Source organism: Setaria viridis, chromosome 7 (assembly GCF_005286985.2).
Source record: "Setaria viridis chromosome 7, Setaria_viridis_v4.0, whole genome shotgun sequence".
NCBI classification, from domain to species: Eukaryota; Viridiplantae; Streptophyta; class Magnoliopsida; order Poales; family Poaceae; genus Setaria; species Setaria viridis.
Window position 1 is genome coordinate 34,426,354 of NC_048269.2, and position 19,293 is coordinate 34,445,646.

At 44.4% G+C, this 19,293-nt stretch overlaps 2 protein-coding genes and 2 pseudogenes across 2 annotated transcripts; 2 read left to right on the forward strand and 2 right to left on the reverse strand.

The window, feature by feature from the left end:
* Positions 1-1,633: 1,633 nt before the first annotated feature.
* On the reverse strand, positions 1,634-4,325 carry LOC117862802 (calcium-binding protein CBP). The gene is made up of 5 exons (XM_034746324.2): positions 3,676-4,325; positions 2,851-2,897; positions 2,548-2,723; positions 2,122-2,140; positions 1,634-2,013 (listed from the first exon to the last, which is right to left on the reverse strand). Exons 1-5 carry the CDS (start codon positions 4,202-4,204, stop codon positions 1,909-1,911), a joined length of 876 nt encoding a protein of 291 aa, XP_034602215.1. The 5' UTR covers positions 4,205-4,325; the 3' UTR covers positions 1,634-1,908.
* A 2,732-nt stretch (positions 4,326-7,057) lies between these two features.
* LOC117864989 (uncharacterized) lies at positions 7,058-11,590 on the forward strand (annotated as a pseudogene).
* A 912-nt stretch (positions 11,591-12,502) lies between these two features.
* On the forward strand, positions 12,503-14,585 carry LOC117864991 (uncharacterized; annotated as a pseudogene).
* A 414-nt stretch (positions 14,586-14,999) lies between these two features.
* LOC117864990 (cytochrome c-type biogenesis ccda-like chloroplastic protein 1) lies at positions 15,000-18,229 on the reverse strand. Its single transcript, XM_034749054.2, has 12 exons — positions 18,069-18,229; positions 17,897-17,977; positions 17,734-17,789; positions 17,295-17,422; positions 17,089-17,174; positions 16,954-16,985; positions 16,665-16,826; positions 16,332-16,404; positions 16,122-16,222; positions 15,855-15,947; positions 15,622-15,668; positions 15,000-15,315 (listed from the first exon to the last, which is right to left on the reverse strand). Exons 1-12 carry the CDS (start codon positions 18,175-18,177, stop codon positions 15,240-15,242), a joined length of 1,044 nt encoding a protein of 347 aa, XP_034604945.1. The 5' UTR covers positions 18,178-18,229; the 3' UTR covers positions 15,000-15,239.
* Between the last annotated feature and the right edge of the window lie 1,064 nt (positions 18,230-19,293).

The following is a 19,293-nucleotide window of genomic DNA, read 5'->3' on the forward strand; positions in this document are numbered from 1 at the left end:
CCTCCTTCGTGTCGCCCTCGCCGCCGCCACCTCCCGCTGCCCTCCACTGCCGCGCATCCTCCTATCAAAGCCGGCTCCCCGTCCCTGTCCCTCTCCTCCGCCCCTGCCTATGTCGCTTAACTCTTCCCCCACCTTGTCGCGACCGGCATCCCGGCGTTCTAGCTGCTCTGTAGATCTGGCGATTTCAGCTGCAGCTCGTGTTTATATGCAGGGTGCTTGGGCGGAGGCGGTGGGGCTGGCGGAGGCCGTAGGGGCGAGCGGAGGCTTGCGGGTCTGGCGGAGGCGGCGGGGGGCGGGCGGAGATGGCGGGGACAGGCGGAGGCGGCGAGGCGGTCCACTTGAAGAGCGGCAGGAAGAGTGCACCGCTGAGGAGGTCCTGCACGTCGTCGAGCTTAGCAGACGCACCGGTGCTGTCGATGGCAACCCACATGGCGGAGTCCTCGACGGCGAGGGAGGAGCCCCCGGACGTGGGCGGCCGCGCGGTGTCACCGACGGCCAACGCGAGCTCACCGTCAACCGAGACGTGGAGGAAGTACAGTGCCACCACGGCGGCCTCCCTCCCCGTCCTCCCTCCTACCGGCGGCCGCAACCCCTAGATCTGGCGGCCGGCGGCATCGAGGCCGGCGGCGGGAGGGTCGAGGCGACGGCGGAGGAGGCGACGGAGGAGGTGGCGGCGGGGGCGAGGTGGAGGCGGAGGAGGAGGTGGCCGACGACGGCGGGGGCAAGACGAGGCGGAGGAGGAGGTGGTGGCGCCGTGGGGCCGAGCGGAGATGGCAGGGCTGGCGAGGCGGCGGCGGCGGGTGAAGGAGGTGGGGCCGGGCGGAGGCGGTGGGACCGGCTGGAGGAGGCGGGCCGGCCGGAGGAGGCGGGCCGGCCGGAGGAGGCGGGCGTTGGAGGCGGAGGCGGCGGGCGTTGGAGGCAGAGGAGAGAGGGAGTGGGGGAGGGGCAAGGGGACCACGCAGAGGAGAGAGGAAAGGGGGGCAGGGGTGGAACTTGATCTTGGGGATCACTTTTAGCTCAGTTTAGGGTCTCTTTGGGGGCTAAAATTTTTAGTACAAAAATTAGTTATTTGCTCTTTTTTCCTATCTGTTTAGATTCCTAGAGCTAATTTTTTAGTTACAAGTGTAAAATTAAAATTTAGCTCATGGATAGACGCTTAGAGTAGGTTTTCTTTTAGAAAAGGAGTTTGAGGGCGCGGAGAAGTGCCCAATCTGTTGCAGCATTCTCCACACGAGCGACCACAGCCTACCGCGGCTGGCGTGCAAGACCTGCCGGCACAAGTTCCACGGCGCCTGCCTCTACAAGTGGTTCTCGACGTCCAACAAATCGACTTGCCCGCTGTGCCAGACTCCCTTCTAGGCACGATTAGTTTGATGTCACCGTTTAGTAATTCCTGTAGCTCCTTTTTTTATAATTATAGTTTTATACACCTCTTAATGATGCTACGGACCACGACAATGAAATGCCGGTTCCTGACCGATCTCTCTCATTTCTCCTCGTCCAGACGAGGCAGGTGGCCTGCGGACAGTGGTGAACGCAGGTATACAAACTGGGTCTCGACCGTCGCTACCGGTCGCTGTCAAGTAGCTCGCGGCGGCAACCTTGCAAAAAGGTGCTGACGACTCGAGTGGCAGAAGCATGGCACAAAAAATAACTAGTGGGTTCTTGAACAAACACATTAGTGCTATATATGAGATGCAGCATTTTCTGAGGCTAACCGTACCCACCCACAGGCATCCCAGGCAGCACATTCACCTGTTTATTTTCTGTCTAAGTACAACTTTATGATTCGCAACGCAGCAACACCAGTCAAATCCAGAATTTGAGCTCAGCTAAAAACAACTCTGCACATAACCGCTTTTACACAGCCGGCGCAATCTGAAGTCCGAACTGTGAAGTACACTGCCACTAGGCGATGAGGAAAGGGAGCACGGTCAGCATGAATGCCTCGTAAGTAAAAGTCGCAGACCCGGAGAATGCGGCGTCCTTCTCCTTGAACTTCTCAGTCAGTCCCTGCAAATTAGTCCAATCCAAACAAAATGAGCACAGGATATCGGAATAAAAGACGCCCAGAAAAAAAGGGTTTGCTGAGACTGTTTGCGCAGCATGGTGGAGGCATACCTTAACAGTGAGGCAACATCTGCAGAGGTTAAAAAAAAAAAAAGCAGTTAGGACTGTGGTACTAGGCAAACTGAAAGCATACACATAGGATATATTCATTTTTTTCAGTATTGAGTGTCACAATCAACTTGCATCAGAAAACATGGCCTGAAACTTTGGAGGCCAGTTGACGAACAAACCAGTTTCTAGGTCGATACTTTTCTACTTGTTAAGACAAGTTTAATTCAAAATTTGGAAAAAATTTGTTCCACTTCCACCAGGCGTGATAAATTTCAGTGGCAATATGAACGAGTTATGGATATCCATGACAACAGCACTGTATGATCCATTAGACTATATCTATAACAGAAAAAAACTAAAATAAAAAACATTGGCAGGCAAACAGTTAAGAAATAAACACCAATTAAATTGAAGGAAGGCCCTTACTCAATGAAGTTATCATATTCAATTGCTTTGTTCTTGCCCCCGGTCTTGTCAAATTTAGACACAAGCAGGTCTAGCACGGTTGGCGAGACAGAATATCCCAGACTGAGAAGAGCATCACGCAGTTCAGATGAGTCAATCTTACCACTTCGATCACCATCAAACCTTTCAAATATTCCCTGAACAATACAGTGAAACATTAGTATGGGATGCTAAGCATTACTTCAATCGATCAACCGATTGGTTTGCTCACATAGAACAGCAGTAAAGATTAAAAAAGGAGCATTAAGTTGCAGATCATCTTACTCTCCAATTCTGAAGACTGTAAAATACAGAAGTAAACTCCTTGGGTCCTGAAAAGATGGAAAACAAAAATTAGCATTTGAAATAATTAGGAAAGTAAGAGGTAGGAGATACAAGGGAAATGGTGAAACTACTATATGCGCATCTCATGCTTGTGGGGGAAAATGGAGAAAGAAACACAAATAAGCACTGATCTTCTGAGTTGCAGACAAATTCAGAAGCTCACAAACACATGCCCTAACTACATGCATTACAGAGAAGTGACATGCCTAGTAGAATCACTTCATACAAAAAAGGTCACATGGTTTCAATATTGGAACCGGAATTTCATGTTACTTTACTTGGTGCTGTATCCACGGTGTGTGGCTGGTACTTGGAAACAACCCTGTAATGAGTAATGTCCTCTACACTCTACTCCACATGATCATTTTCCACATAAACAAAGGGATCTACTTGATCAATTCAATATTCAGCCACTTAGTTCGAAATGAAGTAAACTCTCCATTTCTTTAAGGAAGGATCAAAATGCCAGTGCAGTCTACAGACCACAGACCAGGCAAATCCACGAACTACGAAGAGCTGCACATGTGCAATCAGGCCTCGTAGAAGTCTTCCACCTCCCGATTCCCAAAGTCGAATACGTCGGGCAATTAGTCAGAGTTGACGGGCAAATCCGGAGACATAAACGCGCTGCGCTGGACTGCGTCCACGACGCAACACCTAAACAACATCATCGCTGGCCAGCACGACGCACTCGAGGCGCGCGCCACGGACTAGAACGAACAATGGCAGGACGAAGTAGAGGAGGAGCGTGATGATGGGACTTACCGATCTTGCGGACGTTGGTGTTGGTGAAGAGGTACATGAGGAGGTGGACGGTGCGGAGGCTGAAGCTCTGGTTATAGCCTGAGAGCGCGGCCTGCAGCTCCTTATCATCGATCATCCCGCTTCCGTCGCGGTCCGCCGACTGGAAGCAGGCCACCACGTTGGGGTCGGTCCCGGGCGGGAACGCGGACGGCACCAGCGACGCGAACGGGCTCCCGTACCCGCCCGCGCCCCCGTACGCCGTCGGCGGCGCGCCGTAGGGGGCGGAGGAGGGCGGCGGGGCCCCGTAGGGCGCGCCGTACTGCTGGCCGGCGGGCGGGGCCCCGTATCCGCCGCCGCCGTAGGGCTGGGAGGAGGGCGGGGCGCCGTAGTAGGGGGGAGCGGAGGAGGAGGAGGAGGTCTTGCCTTCCTTGGGGGGCTTCTCGCCGTAGGGCGGGGCGGAGGCGGCCGGGGAGGAGCCGTAGCCTCCGCCTCCTCGGCCGGCGCCCGGGCCGTAGGGGTAGCCGGAGCCGTGCGGCGGGTAGCCGGCCATGGAGGTTTAGGGCGTGGAGAGAGAGACGAGGAGGTGGTGGTGGGGAATTTGGGAATCGAGGCTGCTTCCAACGGAATGAACGCAGCCGGGAAAAGGTGGGAGGGAGGGAGCAGGTTTGACTTTTGAGAACCAAAGGAAGGTTGGGTTGGAGCGTGTCAAAAGACAAAAAGGCACGGAGCCGGTATGACGCGGACGCTGCGCCGGCGCGTTGAAGCGATCACGTCCAACATGGTGATTGGTGATTATTAAAGCCCGTTTGGTTCCCTTTGCTTATTTTTAAGCAAGTGTCACATCAATGTTTAGATACTAATTAGGAGTATTAAACGTAGACTATTTACAAAACTCATTACATAAGTGGAGACTAAACAGCGAGACGAATCTATTAAGCCTAATTAATCCATCATTAGCAAATGTTTACTGTAGCAACACATTGTCAAATCATGGACTAATTAGGCTTAATAGATTCGTCTCGCCGTTTAGTCTCCACTTATATAATCGGTTTTGTAAATAGTCTACATTTAATACTCCTAATTAGTATCTAAACATTCGATGTGACGGGTGCTTAAATTTAAGCAAGTGAACCAATCCAGGCCTTAAGGATCAGCGTGGCCATGCCTGCCGGACGGGTTGCATCATCGCTCACGCGTTTCGGAGAGCACATGGAATGAAATGTTGGATAGGAGGAGCACGAATGTTCGGATGGGTCAAGATCGGGACTACAAACATGCATGCATGCATGATCCGAGATACGGGCCCATCTTGATGACTTATGGCCCAAACCATATCGTTTCCTGGACACTGCACACATCTGACACGTCGTTCTTGGACAGAGCGCCGGTAGCCCACCGCGCGCACGGGAGCCAAGGCAAGGTCACCGGATCATACGACGCGCAAACCACCGAATCAGTCGGTGACAAAGATGACCAAGGTAGCATGTACTGTGACCACTGACTCATTCGGTGGGCACAAAGGATCACCACCGAATCAGTCGGTGTGATCGGCTTGGCTCAGGATCGGCTCAAAATCGGCTCTATCTACTTTGGAGTGATTTTAGAGCCACATCGATTTATACGGTGGCTCAAGGAGCAGGGCAGCGATTGAGTTGGTGAAGGAGAGAGGTAGCGGCTCAAGACAGTCACCGACACATACGGTGACAGTTAAGATAGGGCACCGAATCAGTCGGTGACCCGAGCCCAGGCGTCAGTGGGCGTTGGCTGCCCAACGGCTAGCTGAGGTGGCGTGCACCGACTCATTCAGTGACCACCCCTGTGCACCATCAAATTAGTCGGTGCTACATAGAATGTTGCAAACGGTTGGCAATGGCTAGTTTCTTGAGTTGGGGTTATTTATACCCCATTGCCCGGGCATTTGAAGGGTGTTAGAGCTTGGAGAAGCTATAGTCTTAGTTCTCACATACACACAAGTGCTCTATTCACCAAAGTGCTGGAGAGAAGATTAAGGAAATTAGCATAAGGATTAGGTCTTGATTAGTGCTAGTTTAGCCCTATTAGCGCATTGCTTTAGGCTTTAGCCTAGAGTTAGGTGAGGTTTGCACACCTCCTTTGTATCGGTGCTTGCATGCACTAAGAGTTGTAAATCCGGAGCTTGTAAGTCTTACGAGACTCTTCAACCACGTTTGTGGAGTGGGCGCCGCTGCTTGTGATAGGGAGGAGAGGCCCTAGGCGTTTTGCCGAAGCTCTACCAAGTGAAGAGTGGCAAGAAGCATCAGGGAGAGGCTATACGGAGACCCACTTGCGCGTGGGAAGGCCCATCGGCTATCCTACGAAGAAGTTACGTGACTGGTGGAAAGTTTTGCTTTCTGATACCTCGGTAAAAATCGCCGTGTCGCCACGCCGAGAGTTTGCCTTCTCTACCTCATTTACCTTCCGCATTTCTTATTGCACTTACTTTCCGCATTTACCTTTCCTAGAATTGCCATGTGTAGTTTGTAGGATTGAAACCTAGGTTGCAAAATTCTTTTGCGGAAGAGATAGCAACACATAGAAAAACCTAGTGCACATATAGATAGAAATTGGATTAGATTTTTTATGTGCTCGAAGTCTTAATATTTAGAACATCCAATTCACCTCGGTGTCACGTCCCTTCACTCTGTACTGCACCTAAGCATATGCTAGATTGAATTTTCAGATCAGTGGGCTTTGGACCAGCCGCATTTGCTTTAGCGGTTCTTGAGGGCAACACACAGCCAGGAGTTTGGTTTCAGAAGAGGTGAGGAATGCTTTAGTAAAATAGGCCTAAAAATGGTTTAGTACAACAAAAACATGAAAAGAAAAGTCAAGAAATGACTTCATTTCGCAAACTAAACTACGTCAAATTGTTATAATGCAGCCAGAGGGAATACCAATCGAAGCAAGGAAGCTGCTTCTTGAGCGTGCATCTCAAGGGACAAGTAACTTCGTGATGAACAAGTGATCTCTCCTTTTCCCAACCTCAAAAACAGCATTAATGTTCCAACTCGTGTTTTGTTTGAGCTAACATGTGAGTTGGCAGGCCTTCCTGGATGGTAGAAACTGATCCAAAGGAAGTCATCCTAGGAATTTATGTGTGAGAAGATATAAATGTGCTTAAATTTCCTGGATGCTGGACAATGGCCAACTAAATATTGGAGTAATTTACCATCTGCGAGAAGTTGAATGCAACAGCCAGCAGCATGTTGAAGCCCCCAGATTGAGCATGATGTTTTTGCATGAAAAATGATGGTTATAAGAAAAAAGAATACAGGTGAATAAAAACAATTTTGTGCAGCACACAGATGATAAACTTGTACGGTGGTAGACGCATTGTCTGTGCAACACCCTTACCTAAAATTCACTGCCACCATCACCAACGGTTGCCAACGACGCACGTCGTTCTTGCGCTCGCTCCAAACAGCGCCCACGGCGACGCAACACTTTCAACATCCCTCGGCGAGAGCGGTAGCCCGTAGCCCCCTAGGCGATAAGCCCACCGGAATGGCCACCATGGGCGTGGTCAGAGCATGCGCGCCTCCCGCCGCCGCGCCCACCGCTCCGTCAGCCGACGCTGCCAAGAGGAAGCCCTCCAGGAGCGCCCGCGTGCTCGTGCTCGGCGGCGCCGGCCGCGTCTGAGGCTCCACGGCCACCGCGCTCTCCAAGCTCCGCCCTGACCTCAACATTCTCGTCGGAGACAGGAACCGGTACCCCACCCTCGATACCAACTCCTCTGAAGTCTGAACCAGCAGCGTGTCCTTATCTGTTCGTTCTGAAATAATATGCCACTTATCGGTGGCCCATTTTGCCAGGGAGAAAGGTGAATCCTTTGCAGCTAAGCTTGGCGAGAAGTCTGAATTTGTCCAGGTTGATATCCGCAATGCGAGCATGCTGGAGAAAGCACTACAGGGTTAGTAATGACGCATCCTACTTGTGCTCTGACTAAAGCAGGCTATGCTAGAGTATACCAATTCATGTTACAATTCCACAATAGCAGTAACAATCGCAAAGCTCCAAACAACCCTCACCTGACTCCTGATGTTTGATCCCCTAACCCACTGTTTAGTTTTGCTTGAGGAGAAGAATAACTACCTGAAAATTTTCTTTTCCCCCCAGGTGTGGATCTAGTTGTCCATACTGCTGGACCTTTCCAAAGAGCGGAGGAGTGCACTGTATTGCAGGCAGCGATATCTACTAAGGTAGTGCAGAAAGTTTGCCAATAGAAGGATGCCGTGCTTGAGGTGCAATTGCATGTGTAGGTTTTTTTTTGAAATCCATTGAAATTGAGGAAAATGTTACTTACCTGAAAATGCTATTGGCACACTTCCTTTTTCTGAGCAGACAGCATACATTGATGTTTGCGATGATACTGATTATTCGTGGAGAGCAAAAAGTTTCCATGAACAAGCAAAAGCTGCCGGTATTCCAGCTATTACTACTGCTGGCATATATCCTGGAGTCAGCAATGGTAATTGGTGTATTTTCTTTCTGTTAGTAATTTGATATTCATAAATTTCCTCGTATGTGCTTATTCTCTTTTGATGAATTGTACGACCACAATTTTTTGGATGGCAAGTTAGATAAATCATGTGAACTCAAGCTAGTATGAAGAGGGAAAACGGGGAAATAAATTAAGCATGTATGCCCGACATAGAAATTATAGAAATGAGTTGCTTCCTCTGCGCAAAATGCATAACAATGACATATCATGATTTCGAAGAAATGACATTTACTGATCTTTTTTATCAGTGTGCTGCTAAAAGCTCTGGAAATATAATAAATGTATTTTTTATGGTGGTATATTAGTATTACTTTCATTATGTCAATCTAAATACATTTTCTCATATTAGTGGTAAAAAGTTAAAATTGTATGACTAGACATTGTCCAAAAAGAAAAACTACACATATTTATGCACTAGGGAATGGAATAATGGACCTATGTATTATCATTTAATTGCCAAATTGTAAATAACCTGTCCTCACCAAACTGAGAAAGAGGCTCAGTTCCGCATTTGCGCATTCCTTCTTCCAGTTCCAGGACACAATGTGATGCAAATCAAAATTGACCACATCAATTTGTGTACAGATAATTTAGTGAAATTTCTTTCATTAACTAATATAAGTTGCCATCTAGAAGAGGTGGAATATCTTGAATTTTGTTTTGATAATTAATGTATTGTATTCTTCTCTGGTGACAGTGATGGCTGCTGAGCTCGTACGTGCTGTGAGAAGTGAAAATGGCGAACCTGAGAGACTCAGGTTAGATTTCTTTTGTTTTCTAGAAAAGGAAATGTCAAAATAGTTGTTCACTGTATGGAAAGGGTGGATATGGTTTCCTGTTGGCATTTAGCAGTTAAATCGTACAAGTATGATATGTTCCTCTCTGTAGATAGGCTGAGAGTATTCATGTTGTGTTTACAAACACCTCATAATCTCTGTGTTGTATTAACCACTTTCTTCAATGGTTCCTTGATTTATGAAGGTAGTGATTAGTTTTTTTACACATACATACCTATTTTATATGTTGCTAAATGCCTTTTTAGATTCTTCTACTATACTGCAGGTACTGGTGGTGCTGGTCCAACAATACTGACAACAAGTTTCCGGCTTCTTGGGGAGGATGTAATTGCGTATAACAAGGGTACCTCCTACATTTTCATTAGCATACCTAAGATGTTCCTCGGGAAAATTTCTAGTCATTTTATTTGTGTTACTAATTCAGGAGAAGAAATCAAATTGAAGCCCTACAGTGGAGCTATGACCATTGATTTTGGAAAGGGGGTCAGAAAGAAAAATGTTTACTTACTGTAAGTACTTTGGCCAAATATAACTTAAAATACTGAAATCTAATATATCCATAAGAAGCTAATACATTTCACATTCTGTTACCTATTCCAGGAATTTGCCAGAAGTGAAGAGTGCTTTTAAGATTTTAGGTGTACCAACTGTTAGTGCCCGATTTGGTACTGCTCCTTTCTTCTGGAATTGGGGAATGCAGGCTTTCGCAAACTTGTTACCTGCCGTATGTCTTTTTCCTCAGATTATGCATCACGAAGTTAATTCATTTGAACCCTTCTATTTATAGTTACCAGTAGTAACTAAAACTAATATACATTACAACCAGCTACTAGCATTTATCTTTTGGCAATCACAACATTGAACCAGTAATTCTTCTATTAAGGTTAAACCCAAATGATTTGTAATTGACTGGAATCCAGAACATACACATGACAATATTTCAGATTGAGTTGGAGTTAATTTGACCTGAGTAACTGACTCCATCTTGCTTCTTTCAGGAGTTCTTGAGGGATAAAGTTAAGGTTCAAAAGTTATACAAATCAGTTGATCCATTGGTTCGAGCCATTGACGGCATTGCAGGAGAGCGTGTCTCCATGAGAGTAAGTTCTTTATGTGTGTTCCAGGGCAAAAAAGATCTTTATGTGTGTTAAGAGTGGTACTGGACCAATAATGGTCATTGCTTGATCCAATTCATTTAATTTGTTTCTGCAGGTAGACTTGGACTGTTCAAATGGCCGGAATACTATTGGACTATTTACTCATAAGAAACTATCTGTGTAAGTACAAAGCACGGGCAATTGAGCATTCTTGGCATTCAATACCTAATTGATATCTAGTTTTTTAATCTTAACATTTTCACCACCTGCTATCTGACTATTTACAAATACGAAGCTTGCATTGGCTTTGTCCAAAGCACAATGCAATATGAACTGATGATTTCCTTTGATTTACAATATCTTCCTGTGGAAATCCTCTGTTCCAATTTTTTTGTTTAAAACTGGGAAAATATCTGGTTGCATTCTCTTACAGTGTTAACGTTATGAAAAGTTTCTAGTCAGATGCCACCAAAAGGAATTCATACGTCAAAATTGGAGAACTAGTTACATAAGAAAACTATATGTCTATATCTACTTTATCTAAGCATGCTATAATGGAATATTCAGATTGGTGGGCTTTGCAACAGCTGCATTTGCTTTGGCAGTTCTTGAGGGCAACACTCAGCCAGGCGTTTGGTTTCCAGAAGAGGTTAGTTTTAATGGAAAAAGAGAAAAGGAAAAGAGAAGTTTCCTTTTTTTTAGGCAAGAAAAAAGTAGTTTACAAAGGAGATTTATTCCCCAAACTAAACCGTCTCAATTTGCTATAATGCAGCCAGAGGGAATAGCAATCGAAGCAAGGAAGCTTCTTCTTGAACGTGCATCTCAAGGGACAAGCAACTTCGTGATGAACAAGTGATTTTTCATTGCCCAAACACAATAGCCTCATATTATGTCTCAGCTGATATGTTTTATCTCCGAGCTAACATGCATGTTCTGCCATTTGAATTGGCAGGCCTTCCTGGATGGTAGAAACTGATCCAAAGGAAGTCGGCCTAGGAATTTATGTGTGAGATGATTAAGTATGCTAAAATTCTTGTATGCTTGACAGTGCTCAGCTAAATCTTGGGACCTAGAGAAGTTGAATGCGGCAGCCAGCAGGATGTTGAAGTCCCCAGATCGGGAGCACGATGTTTTTGTATGATTGATCGGCTATTTTGTTTTCGAAAGGGTTGTATATATAAAACAAGTGGTACACTTGAATGGGTGTGGAAGCATGGTACATGAAACACCCTAGACCCAGAACCATTCAATGTTCATCTCTGCACATTAGGATTGATTATGCATAGGCCTCGCTTATCTTTCAGCATCAGCTCTGGGGGTGGGGTAGCTACCCATGGTGTGGTGGCAACTACCACCCGTTTGAGGATATTTTTAAAACATTATTCTTTGTCATATGGATGTTAACTAAACAAATCTACATCATTTCTTTATGACCTATATTTTTGTAAATGCAAGTGTAAGACTGTAGAGTAGCCATGTATACATGTTACTAGCTATTATTTATGTTGTGATATATGTGCCCACTGCAAAATAGTCGAACGTTCATCTTCTATAATATTTTTTTTACAAATTCTGGGGTTTTACTGGCTATATATTTGTCTTTTGTTTGAGTTTTTTGGATGTGAAAGGATCCTAATTATTTATTTTATTTACTCTCAATTTCTAACGACTAGACCTCGATCACTAATTAATGAGGCATATATACTTGAAAGATTGAGGTATTGCATGCACGTCTCAAGGACCACGAACCATGTGATGAGCTAAACAAGTGCTCTGTTTCCAACATCTCTGCAGCAACCAAGTAGTCGAAAATGTCAATCCTATAATGTGAAATAGTTCCATTCAATTTTGCATCACTTACACTTCATCATTTGCCTTCGTGACATCTAAAACTCTAGCTAGAAAACAGAGATTAGGGATTATGAGGTCAACGGTATGGAGATTGCAGAATCAGGTACATACCGTGTGATCTTCGCGCGTGACGCATGCATTTGTGGTTTGTGCGTGGCGTGTGCAATTAGATAGTGTATATACTTGAGTTGACCAATGCCGACGATACGCAATCGATTATTCTTTCTTATCTCCTGCTAATTAACTTCAAAGCAAGCGAAATAGCGGCTAGTTTTATGCAAAACATGGATGGAGAGCCCCTGTGCTGTGAGGAAGAGGAATAGTTCACCATGGGCATGGTCGTCCGAGCATGCATGGCGCTCCCTACCACCCCTCCTGCCGCCGCCGCCGCTGTGTGCTGCTGGGTGACTTAATGAAAAAAAAAGTATACATAGATGGTTGTGCATGTGCTTTGTTAAGTAGTACTAGCTGCTGAAATGTATAGAAGAGGTGAACATAATCAGTTCTTTCGTTGCAAAAAAGTAACAAGTCTTTTATTGCTTGTTCATTTGTTGTATTCTGCTCTTGTGACAGTGATGGCTGCTGAGCTTGTGCATGCTGCAAGAAGCAAAAAAGTTTGCAAACCTGAAAGACTAAGGTTAGAGTTCTTTATGGTCTAGAAAAGTAAATTCAAAATAATCATTCGGTGTACAAAGAAGGGTGGTTACAATATTTGGTTTTCTTCTGGTATGTGGTGGAGTAAAGTATTGTTTCCCGTTATATATATGATTTCACTCCTAAGTCCTAGTAGGTACTTAATTTGAGTAACCCTCTTTATTTTAAAAACATCTCTATGTATCGCATTAATAAGTTTATAAATGATTCGAGATTTATGAATTTAGAAATTAGCATCCTTATGCATTCACTAAATCTCTTCTCTAGGTTTTCCTACTACATTGCAGGTTCTGGTGATGTTGGCCCAACAACATTGGCGTCAAGTTTTTTGCTTCTTGGGAAGGAAGCCATTGCATATAACAAGGGTACTTTTGACTTCCTATCTGCACTTGTGGTGTTCTTCAGTGTCGAGGAATATCTTAGGAGTTTGGTCATTGCTATTACTAATCTAGGAGAGGAAATCAAGCTGAAGCCCTACAGTGGAGTTCTGAACATTGATTTTGGAAAGGGCGTTGGAAAGAAAGATGTTTACTTACTGTAAGTACTTTTGGCCAATACTTTACCTTGCAGCATAATTGACAAACCGGAAATCCAGTAGCCATAAAGGAAACTAATAAATTCATCATGTTATCTATTCCAGGAATTTGCCTGAAGTGAAGAGTGCTTTTAAGTATTTAAATGTGCCCACTGTTAGTGCTCGATTTGGTTCTGATCCTATCTTCTGGAATTGGGGAATGCATTATTTCGCTAATTTCTTACCAATTGTAGGTATTTCTTCAACCAAATTATGCATTGTGAAGTTAATTCATTTTGATCCTTTTAATTATAAATTCTACTAGTGAGGGTAACTAAAAGTTAATAGAATTTGTTTTTTCTACAGTTACCTTGATTATAACCAGCATTAGCTGTGTCTCACTTGACCAGCGTAATTATCACCACTGGGCTGAAATAATGAGCATAGTATAATAAAAAGGTCATTGGTGTTAATTTGCATTACACCTGACTCCATCTTTGTGCTTTGTAGGATATCTTGAGGGACAAAAATAATGTTATGAAGTTAGTTGAGGTCATCGATCCCATTGTTCGAACCATTGATGGCATTGTAGGAGAGTGTGTCTCCATGAGAGTATGTATTATGCATCTCTTTAAAAAAAATAAAAGAGAAAAGTTGCCCCAGAGAAAATGTGGTAGCACATGAATCCTAATCAATATGCATCTCCAGTAAGCAGGAACCTGGACTAATAAATCACATTACCCCAATCAAATTCATTTTCTTTCTGCAGGTAGACTTGCAGTATTCAAATGGCCAGAATATTCTTGGATTATTTACTCATAGAAAGCTATCCCTGTACTTTGTACAGAGCAGTAACAATTAAGTAACCTCAATATAATACCTACTACATCTAGTCACAAACAAGTGGTGTTTCAGACGTCAACAAGGTCGCCAAAATACAACTTTTGATTCATCCTTACTGTTACAAATATTTACAAAACACTGCGAAAGTATATTTTGATGAAACTATATTTTGAGATAAATTTACCCGTAACATTTTTAAATACTCAAACTCAACACTTAAAAGTAATATGCTACCAAAGTTTCAAATATTTGACTTAAGACAACACCAAAACACTACTTATTTGTGATTGGAGGGAGCAATTAATATCTAGGTCCAACATTATTTACTCATAGGAAGTTTCACTTTGTTATAAAACTAAATGTTGCCAGATCTAATTAACCAGAAAGGTAAGCAAACATGAACACAGACGTTTAGGGTTTAGGGTTCAAAGCGTCTCGATTTATGAGTTTTATGTGCACGGACGTTAGAAGCTCAGGTGTACCCCTAAGTTTTAGCAGTTACTAAAAATTGTGTGGATTTTTCAGATCGGTCGGTTATGCAGCAACTGCATTTGTTTTAGCGATTCTTCGAGGGCAACACACAGCCAGGCGTCTGGTTTCCGGAAGAGGTCAGGCCGTCAGGGTGCTTTTTTCAGGAGGAAAAATTGAAGAGTTAACAATATAATTTCATTGCCTGCCTAATCTGTCAATTCCATTGTGGTGTAGCCAGAGGGAATAGCGACCAAAGCAAGGAAGTTGCTTCTCGAGCGTGCAACTCAAGGAGCAACCAACTTTGTGATGAACAAGTAATTTTTGTTCCAACTTGAAGAACCTAGGACGATAGTTCAAGTGTTCAACTAAATGTGTTCCGTACTTCTGTTTCTGAGCTAACATTTTTAGCCACTTGAATTGACAGGACTTCACGGATGGTGGAAACTGGTCGGAATTAAAGTTCGCCTAGGAATTTATGTGTGAGAATGTAATGTGGGCTCAAATACCTGTTTGTTAACTTAATATGCAATTTCTGTTACAAGTATGTTGGGGTAAGCTACAATCGTCAAGAAGTTTAATGCGACAGCCTCACAGCCAGCTGAAGTTTCGCACAGTTGATATTAGAACATGATAAAATATCCAGGAATAAAATTTTAGCAGAGTAGACCTCCAAGCTCTAATTATCGAGGCCCAAACAGTCTATTAAGGTCAAGATGTTTTGGTTGTCCCGAGCCACTGTACATAACTATACACATTGTTAGCATAAGTTAGCTACTTTTCTTCTTACATTTGGATCATGTTCAACAGACCGTTGCCATGCAGTTCTTGTCCAGCAAGGACTACATTACCATGGATGTTGCAGGAAACACCCTGTCCAGTAAGGTATAAACTCCTCCACCAAGAAGAAATGCACCACTGCCAAAAAAATGTTAGTTCAGGACATATCTCAAGGGGGGAAAGGCAAGTATTAGAAGACGGAATGATTGATAATAATCTCGACTTCAGATAACATGTTTTTGGAAATAGGTGAGTTCAGTAGTTTGCAGAGCCATCACATGCAAGTGCATATGAAATCTGAAGGTTGATGAAAACTTGTCATATGTCATAAGGCTTCAGTTTCAGAATCATGACTAGAAAGCACAAGATACAAATGGATATTCAATCCAACATTTAACCAGGCACTTAACAGAAAACATTCAGATACCAGTTAGAAGTAGATACCTGATTGGGTTTATCCATGCTGAGTATCTTCTGAATGACAGCAAACTCTGCAGAAGGCAATTAACTTAATTATTGGGGCACAAAAGTAGTATAACAAATTTGGTCTATTGCTGTGGTGCTATTAATTAAGTTTTAAGAGCAATTCAAAGTTCCTATCTTGTTGGGTTGTTTTTATCTGCAGTTCACACCCACCACAAAGTCCTCAAGAAAAGATAACAAGACGATATTCTCACCTGCAATACTCCAGCAAAGGAAGCTGCAATAAGAAGAGGTGCAACATAGCCAGTCGTATATGTCAACAACAAGCTTCCTCCAACAATTGGATCCTGAAAGAAAAAAGCTCAAACAATGGTATCAGGAGGAAAAATGTAATTATCTACTGTTTTACTAATCAAAGTCTCCATGATAAAAATCTGATGAAGTTTTTAGCTGTGTTGAACTTTAAATAACAGTAATGAACTATTGACCGCTGAGCAACTAATTCATCCCATTATACATACTTTTGAAGTGGCCACATATCCCAGAAGGGTAGCTAGAACAGGTGTACTGCAAGGTGATGCTGCCAATGCAAATGTAAGACCAGCAAGATATGCTTGTGCACCTGCAAATTATTAGCAAAGAAAAATATTATTTGTGAAAAAAGCGAAGCTTGATGATATGCACATTAGTATTCTTAATAGGAAATAAACAATGGTGTCAGGAGGCATCACTTGAAGGGAGGTTAGCTGCAGCAGTTCGTGGGTCAAAATCACTGAAAAACGAGGGAAGTTGCAACTCAACTACCTGTTGAATACAGAATAACCAGAAAATAAACAGTTAGGGCAAAATCATGTAGTAATATGTACTGTTACGAGAGTAAAAGTAGAAATATGATTCCATCAAAATGAACTACCACCACAATCAGTTTATACAAGTATTTATGATGAGAAACTGAGAGAAACAGGCATTAACTCATAACAATTTAGCTTAAGCAATCAGGGTAGAAGAAAAGCCTTGTCTGACATGCTCCATTTTACGAATTTTTCATTTCTCCCATGATTTACCTCCAGAAGATTCAATCCCATGACAATGGCCAACCCAGAAGCAGCCACTGGGAGTCCTTGCCCAACCTGCCCATAAGCCTTTCCAGCAAACGAGGCAGCAACACCAAGAATAGCTAAGGTTGTTGCCAGTCCTAATGAAAATGCTATTGAATTTCCAACAACCTAATAAGCAGGAAAAGTCAAATCAGTACATATCAGGAGTTACTCAAGGTAAGCATCCAGATGGAGATGTCCAGTATAAATGAGAATTTCTTCCTAGTTTTTCTATGGCATACAAAACCACAATTACCTCAGCCTGGCCTTTCCCAGAACTGAATGCCCCTGAAAGTTTACGAAGAAAGAATTATACCAGGGTCAATGAGTCATCAATGACAACTGATTCTTGTGAACCTATCAACTATTCAAAACATAAACACATGCTTACCTATATATCCAAGAGTCAATGGTAGAACACTGAGTGTACAAGGAGACAGACTAGTTACAAGTCCAGCGCCAAAAATGACTGCTAAGCTGGAGAATCAAAGGTAAAGGTTAGAAAGGAAGAGATATCGCAGTAGGAAGAGAAAAGGAAAAACTGAGGAGGTACAATTGCCAACAAGAAGTTAACAGAAGAGAAAAAGAAAAACAGACCTAGAGAAACTGAGAGCAGATAGCTGATCCTGAACAGCCTCATTAGCCTGCTGCCCAGCTGAAAACAGCAAACCTCCAAACCAATCTCCAATGCCAAGGTCAGCCAAGAGGAGTCCTGATGATCCGTGCTGATGAGAAGCAAGTGGTTTGCAGGGATTAAAGCAAAACAAATAAACCTTTGCAATGGAAGTCTAAACAAACTGATGCAACAGGAAAGATACAAGAGCAGAAATTGACTACATTAGAAAGGCAAAAGTGTATGTTGTTGCTCATTCCTATAACTAGTACGTGGTAGATGGTACAGATTCAACAGTTTTACGACATATTAGCCACGCTGTAATCATAATCTGACACAAAGTAATCAGGGATCAACAACTCCTTAATGGACATTAAACAGTGAAAATGGAACATATTTGAAGGCACACGTGATTCTCCTAACCATAGGATCCAATAGCTCAGTAGCATTTGCAGCGCCAGCAGCAACCAGACTGCCCACTGCAACCCAGACATCGCCCTCATGTCAGTCACGGCCATTTCATCGAACAGACTGCAACCGAAGTAAGCATGCCGGGAAGTCGGGAACAGGGAAGCTCGGAGCTTACCTGCCACAGAGGTCAGCAGCATGGGGCACCGACGAAGGAGCGAGCGCTTCGCCGCCGCCTCCGATTTGACTCCACGAACCACTGTATGGGAAAACAAAAACATAAAAAAAAAATAGGAAGTGACGGAATAATCAAATAATGACGCGCGAGCAAGCGGCGGGCACAGACGTACCAGGGGAAGAGGAGGTGCCGGAAGCAGCAGAAGCAGCCTGGGCTGGGAGACGAAGGAGGGGTGAGCTGCTCGCTACGGTCACGGGACGCGCGGCCATGGCGGAGAGCATGGTGGTGGGCGGGTGGAGTGGACAAGCAACGGCCGAAGAACGACAACGATATACTGGTTGGAACGCGTAGATATTCCTGGGCCCAGTTGATAATGAGCCTGGACGGGCCTGGCCCAAAAAACTGCGCCGAATAACGGGAAACCTATGGCCCTGTTTGGCAGGCTTTTTCACCGGCTTAGATGAAGCCCTGCTGCATGCTCAAAATGGCTTCACCAACGAAGCCGGAGAAATGCTACGAAACGGCTCACGCTAAACGGGCGGAACTGAAAGATCTGGCTCCCCGTGGCTTCACCAATCACCCCACCTCCTGTTGTCCTAGGCGAAAGCGAAAATGTCCCAACCCGGACCTTGCTCGTTGATGGGGCGCGCCGGGGAAGGCAACGGCGCCCCTACAATGTTGAGGAAGGGCAGAGGCACGCCTGCAACAGCGAAGAGCGGTGGAGAAGCAGCACGCGATGGCGATGGAGCAGGGCGGCGAGGGCCTCGCGCGGTAGGTTCGAAGTGAAGCAGCAGAGGAGCGGTGGAGCCTCGCGCTACGCGGCCGGAGCGAAACAGCAGGACAGCGCGGTGACCGGTGGGGGCTTCACGCGGTGCTGGAGGAGCCTAACGACGAGGAAGAAGCGTGCTGGCCTGGGTCTGCGGATAAGGACGGGAGGAGACAGAAGGGAGAGCGGCGAATAGAAAGAAAAAGGAACGGTGGGAAGGAAAAAACAAAGAAAATTGCGATAAAAAATAAAAGGAAAGGGAAGTTTGGTTAACGTATACAATTTATTGAGTTTTTTAATATGAAATCACGTTATAAATGGATGGAAAATATAAATTATATGCACATCCAAATTAAATAGCTATGGGCATATTGGACATTTAACCTTCGTCTATCCTCTAGAATATACGAAAAGCCGTTTTGCCAAACGTTTTTCAAAACGGTTTCGGCTTCAACAGAGAAGCTACTTCATCAGAGGAGCTATAGGCGGAGCCCTGCCAAACGAGCCCTAAATTTTTTCTTACCCAACTTCCATTATTTGAGATTCGTGCGTGCAATTATATCCGTTGGATGCATTCTTTCTCTCCCCGAACCTTAGCTAACTCTTGCCCACAAGCCACCCCTGATCCCCT

What these genes read in the sequence shown, in the direction of transcription:
- LOC117862802 (XM_034746324.2), bottom strand. Translation starts at nt 4,204, where the DNA reads ATGGCCGGCTACCCGCCGCACGGCTCCGGCTACCCCTACGGCCCGGGC. An exon ending in CACCAACGTCCGCAAGATCG is followed by an intron (nt 2,898 to 3,675) that starts GTAAGTCCCATC and finishes CCATCTTTTCAG; the next exon opens with GACCCAAGGAGTTTACTTCT. An exon ending in ACAGTCTTCAGAATTGGAGA is followed by an intron (nt 2,724 to 2,850) that starts GTAAGATGATCT and finishes TGTATTGTTCAG; the next exon opens with GGAATATTTGAAAGGTTTGA.
- LOC117864990 (XM_034749054.2), bottom strand. Translation starts at nt 18,177, where the DNA reads ATGCTCTCCGCCATGGCCGCGCGTCCCGTGACCGTAGCGAGCAGCTCA. An exon ending in CTGAGCTATTGGATCCTATG is followed by an intron (nt 17,423 to 17,733) that starts GTTAGGAGAATC and finishes GCTTCTCATCAG; the next exon opens with CACGGATCATCAGGACTCCT. An exon ending in CCTTTGCTGGAGTATTGCAG is followed by an intron (nt 15,669 to 15,854) that starts GTGAGAATATCG and finishes TGCCTTCTGCAG; the next exon opens with AGTTTGCTGTCATTCAGAAG.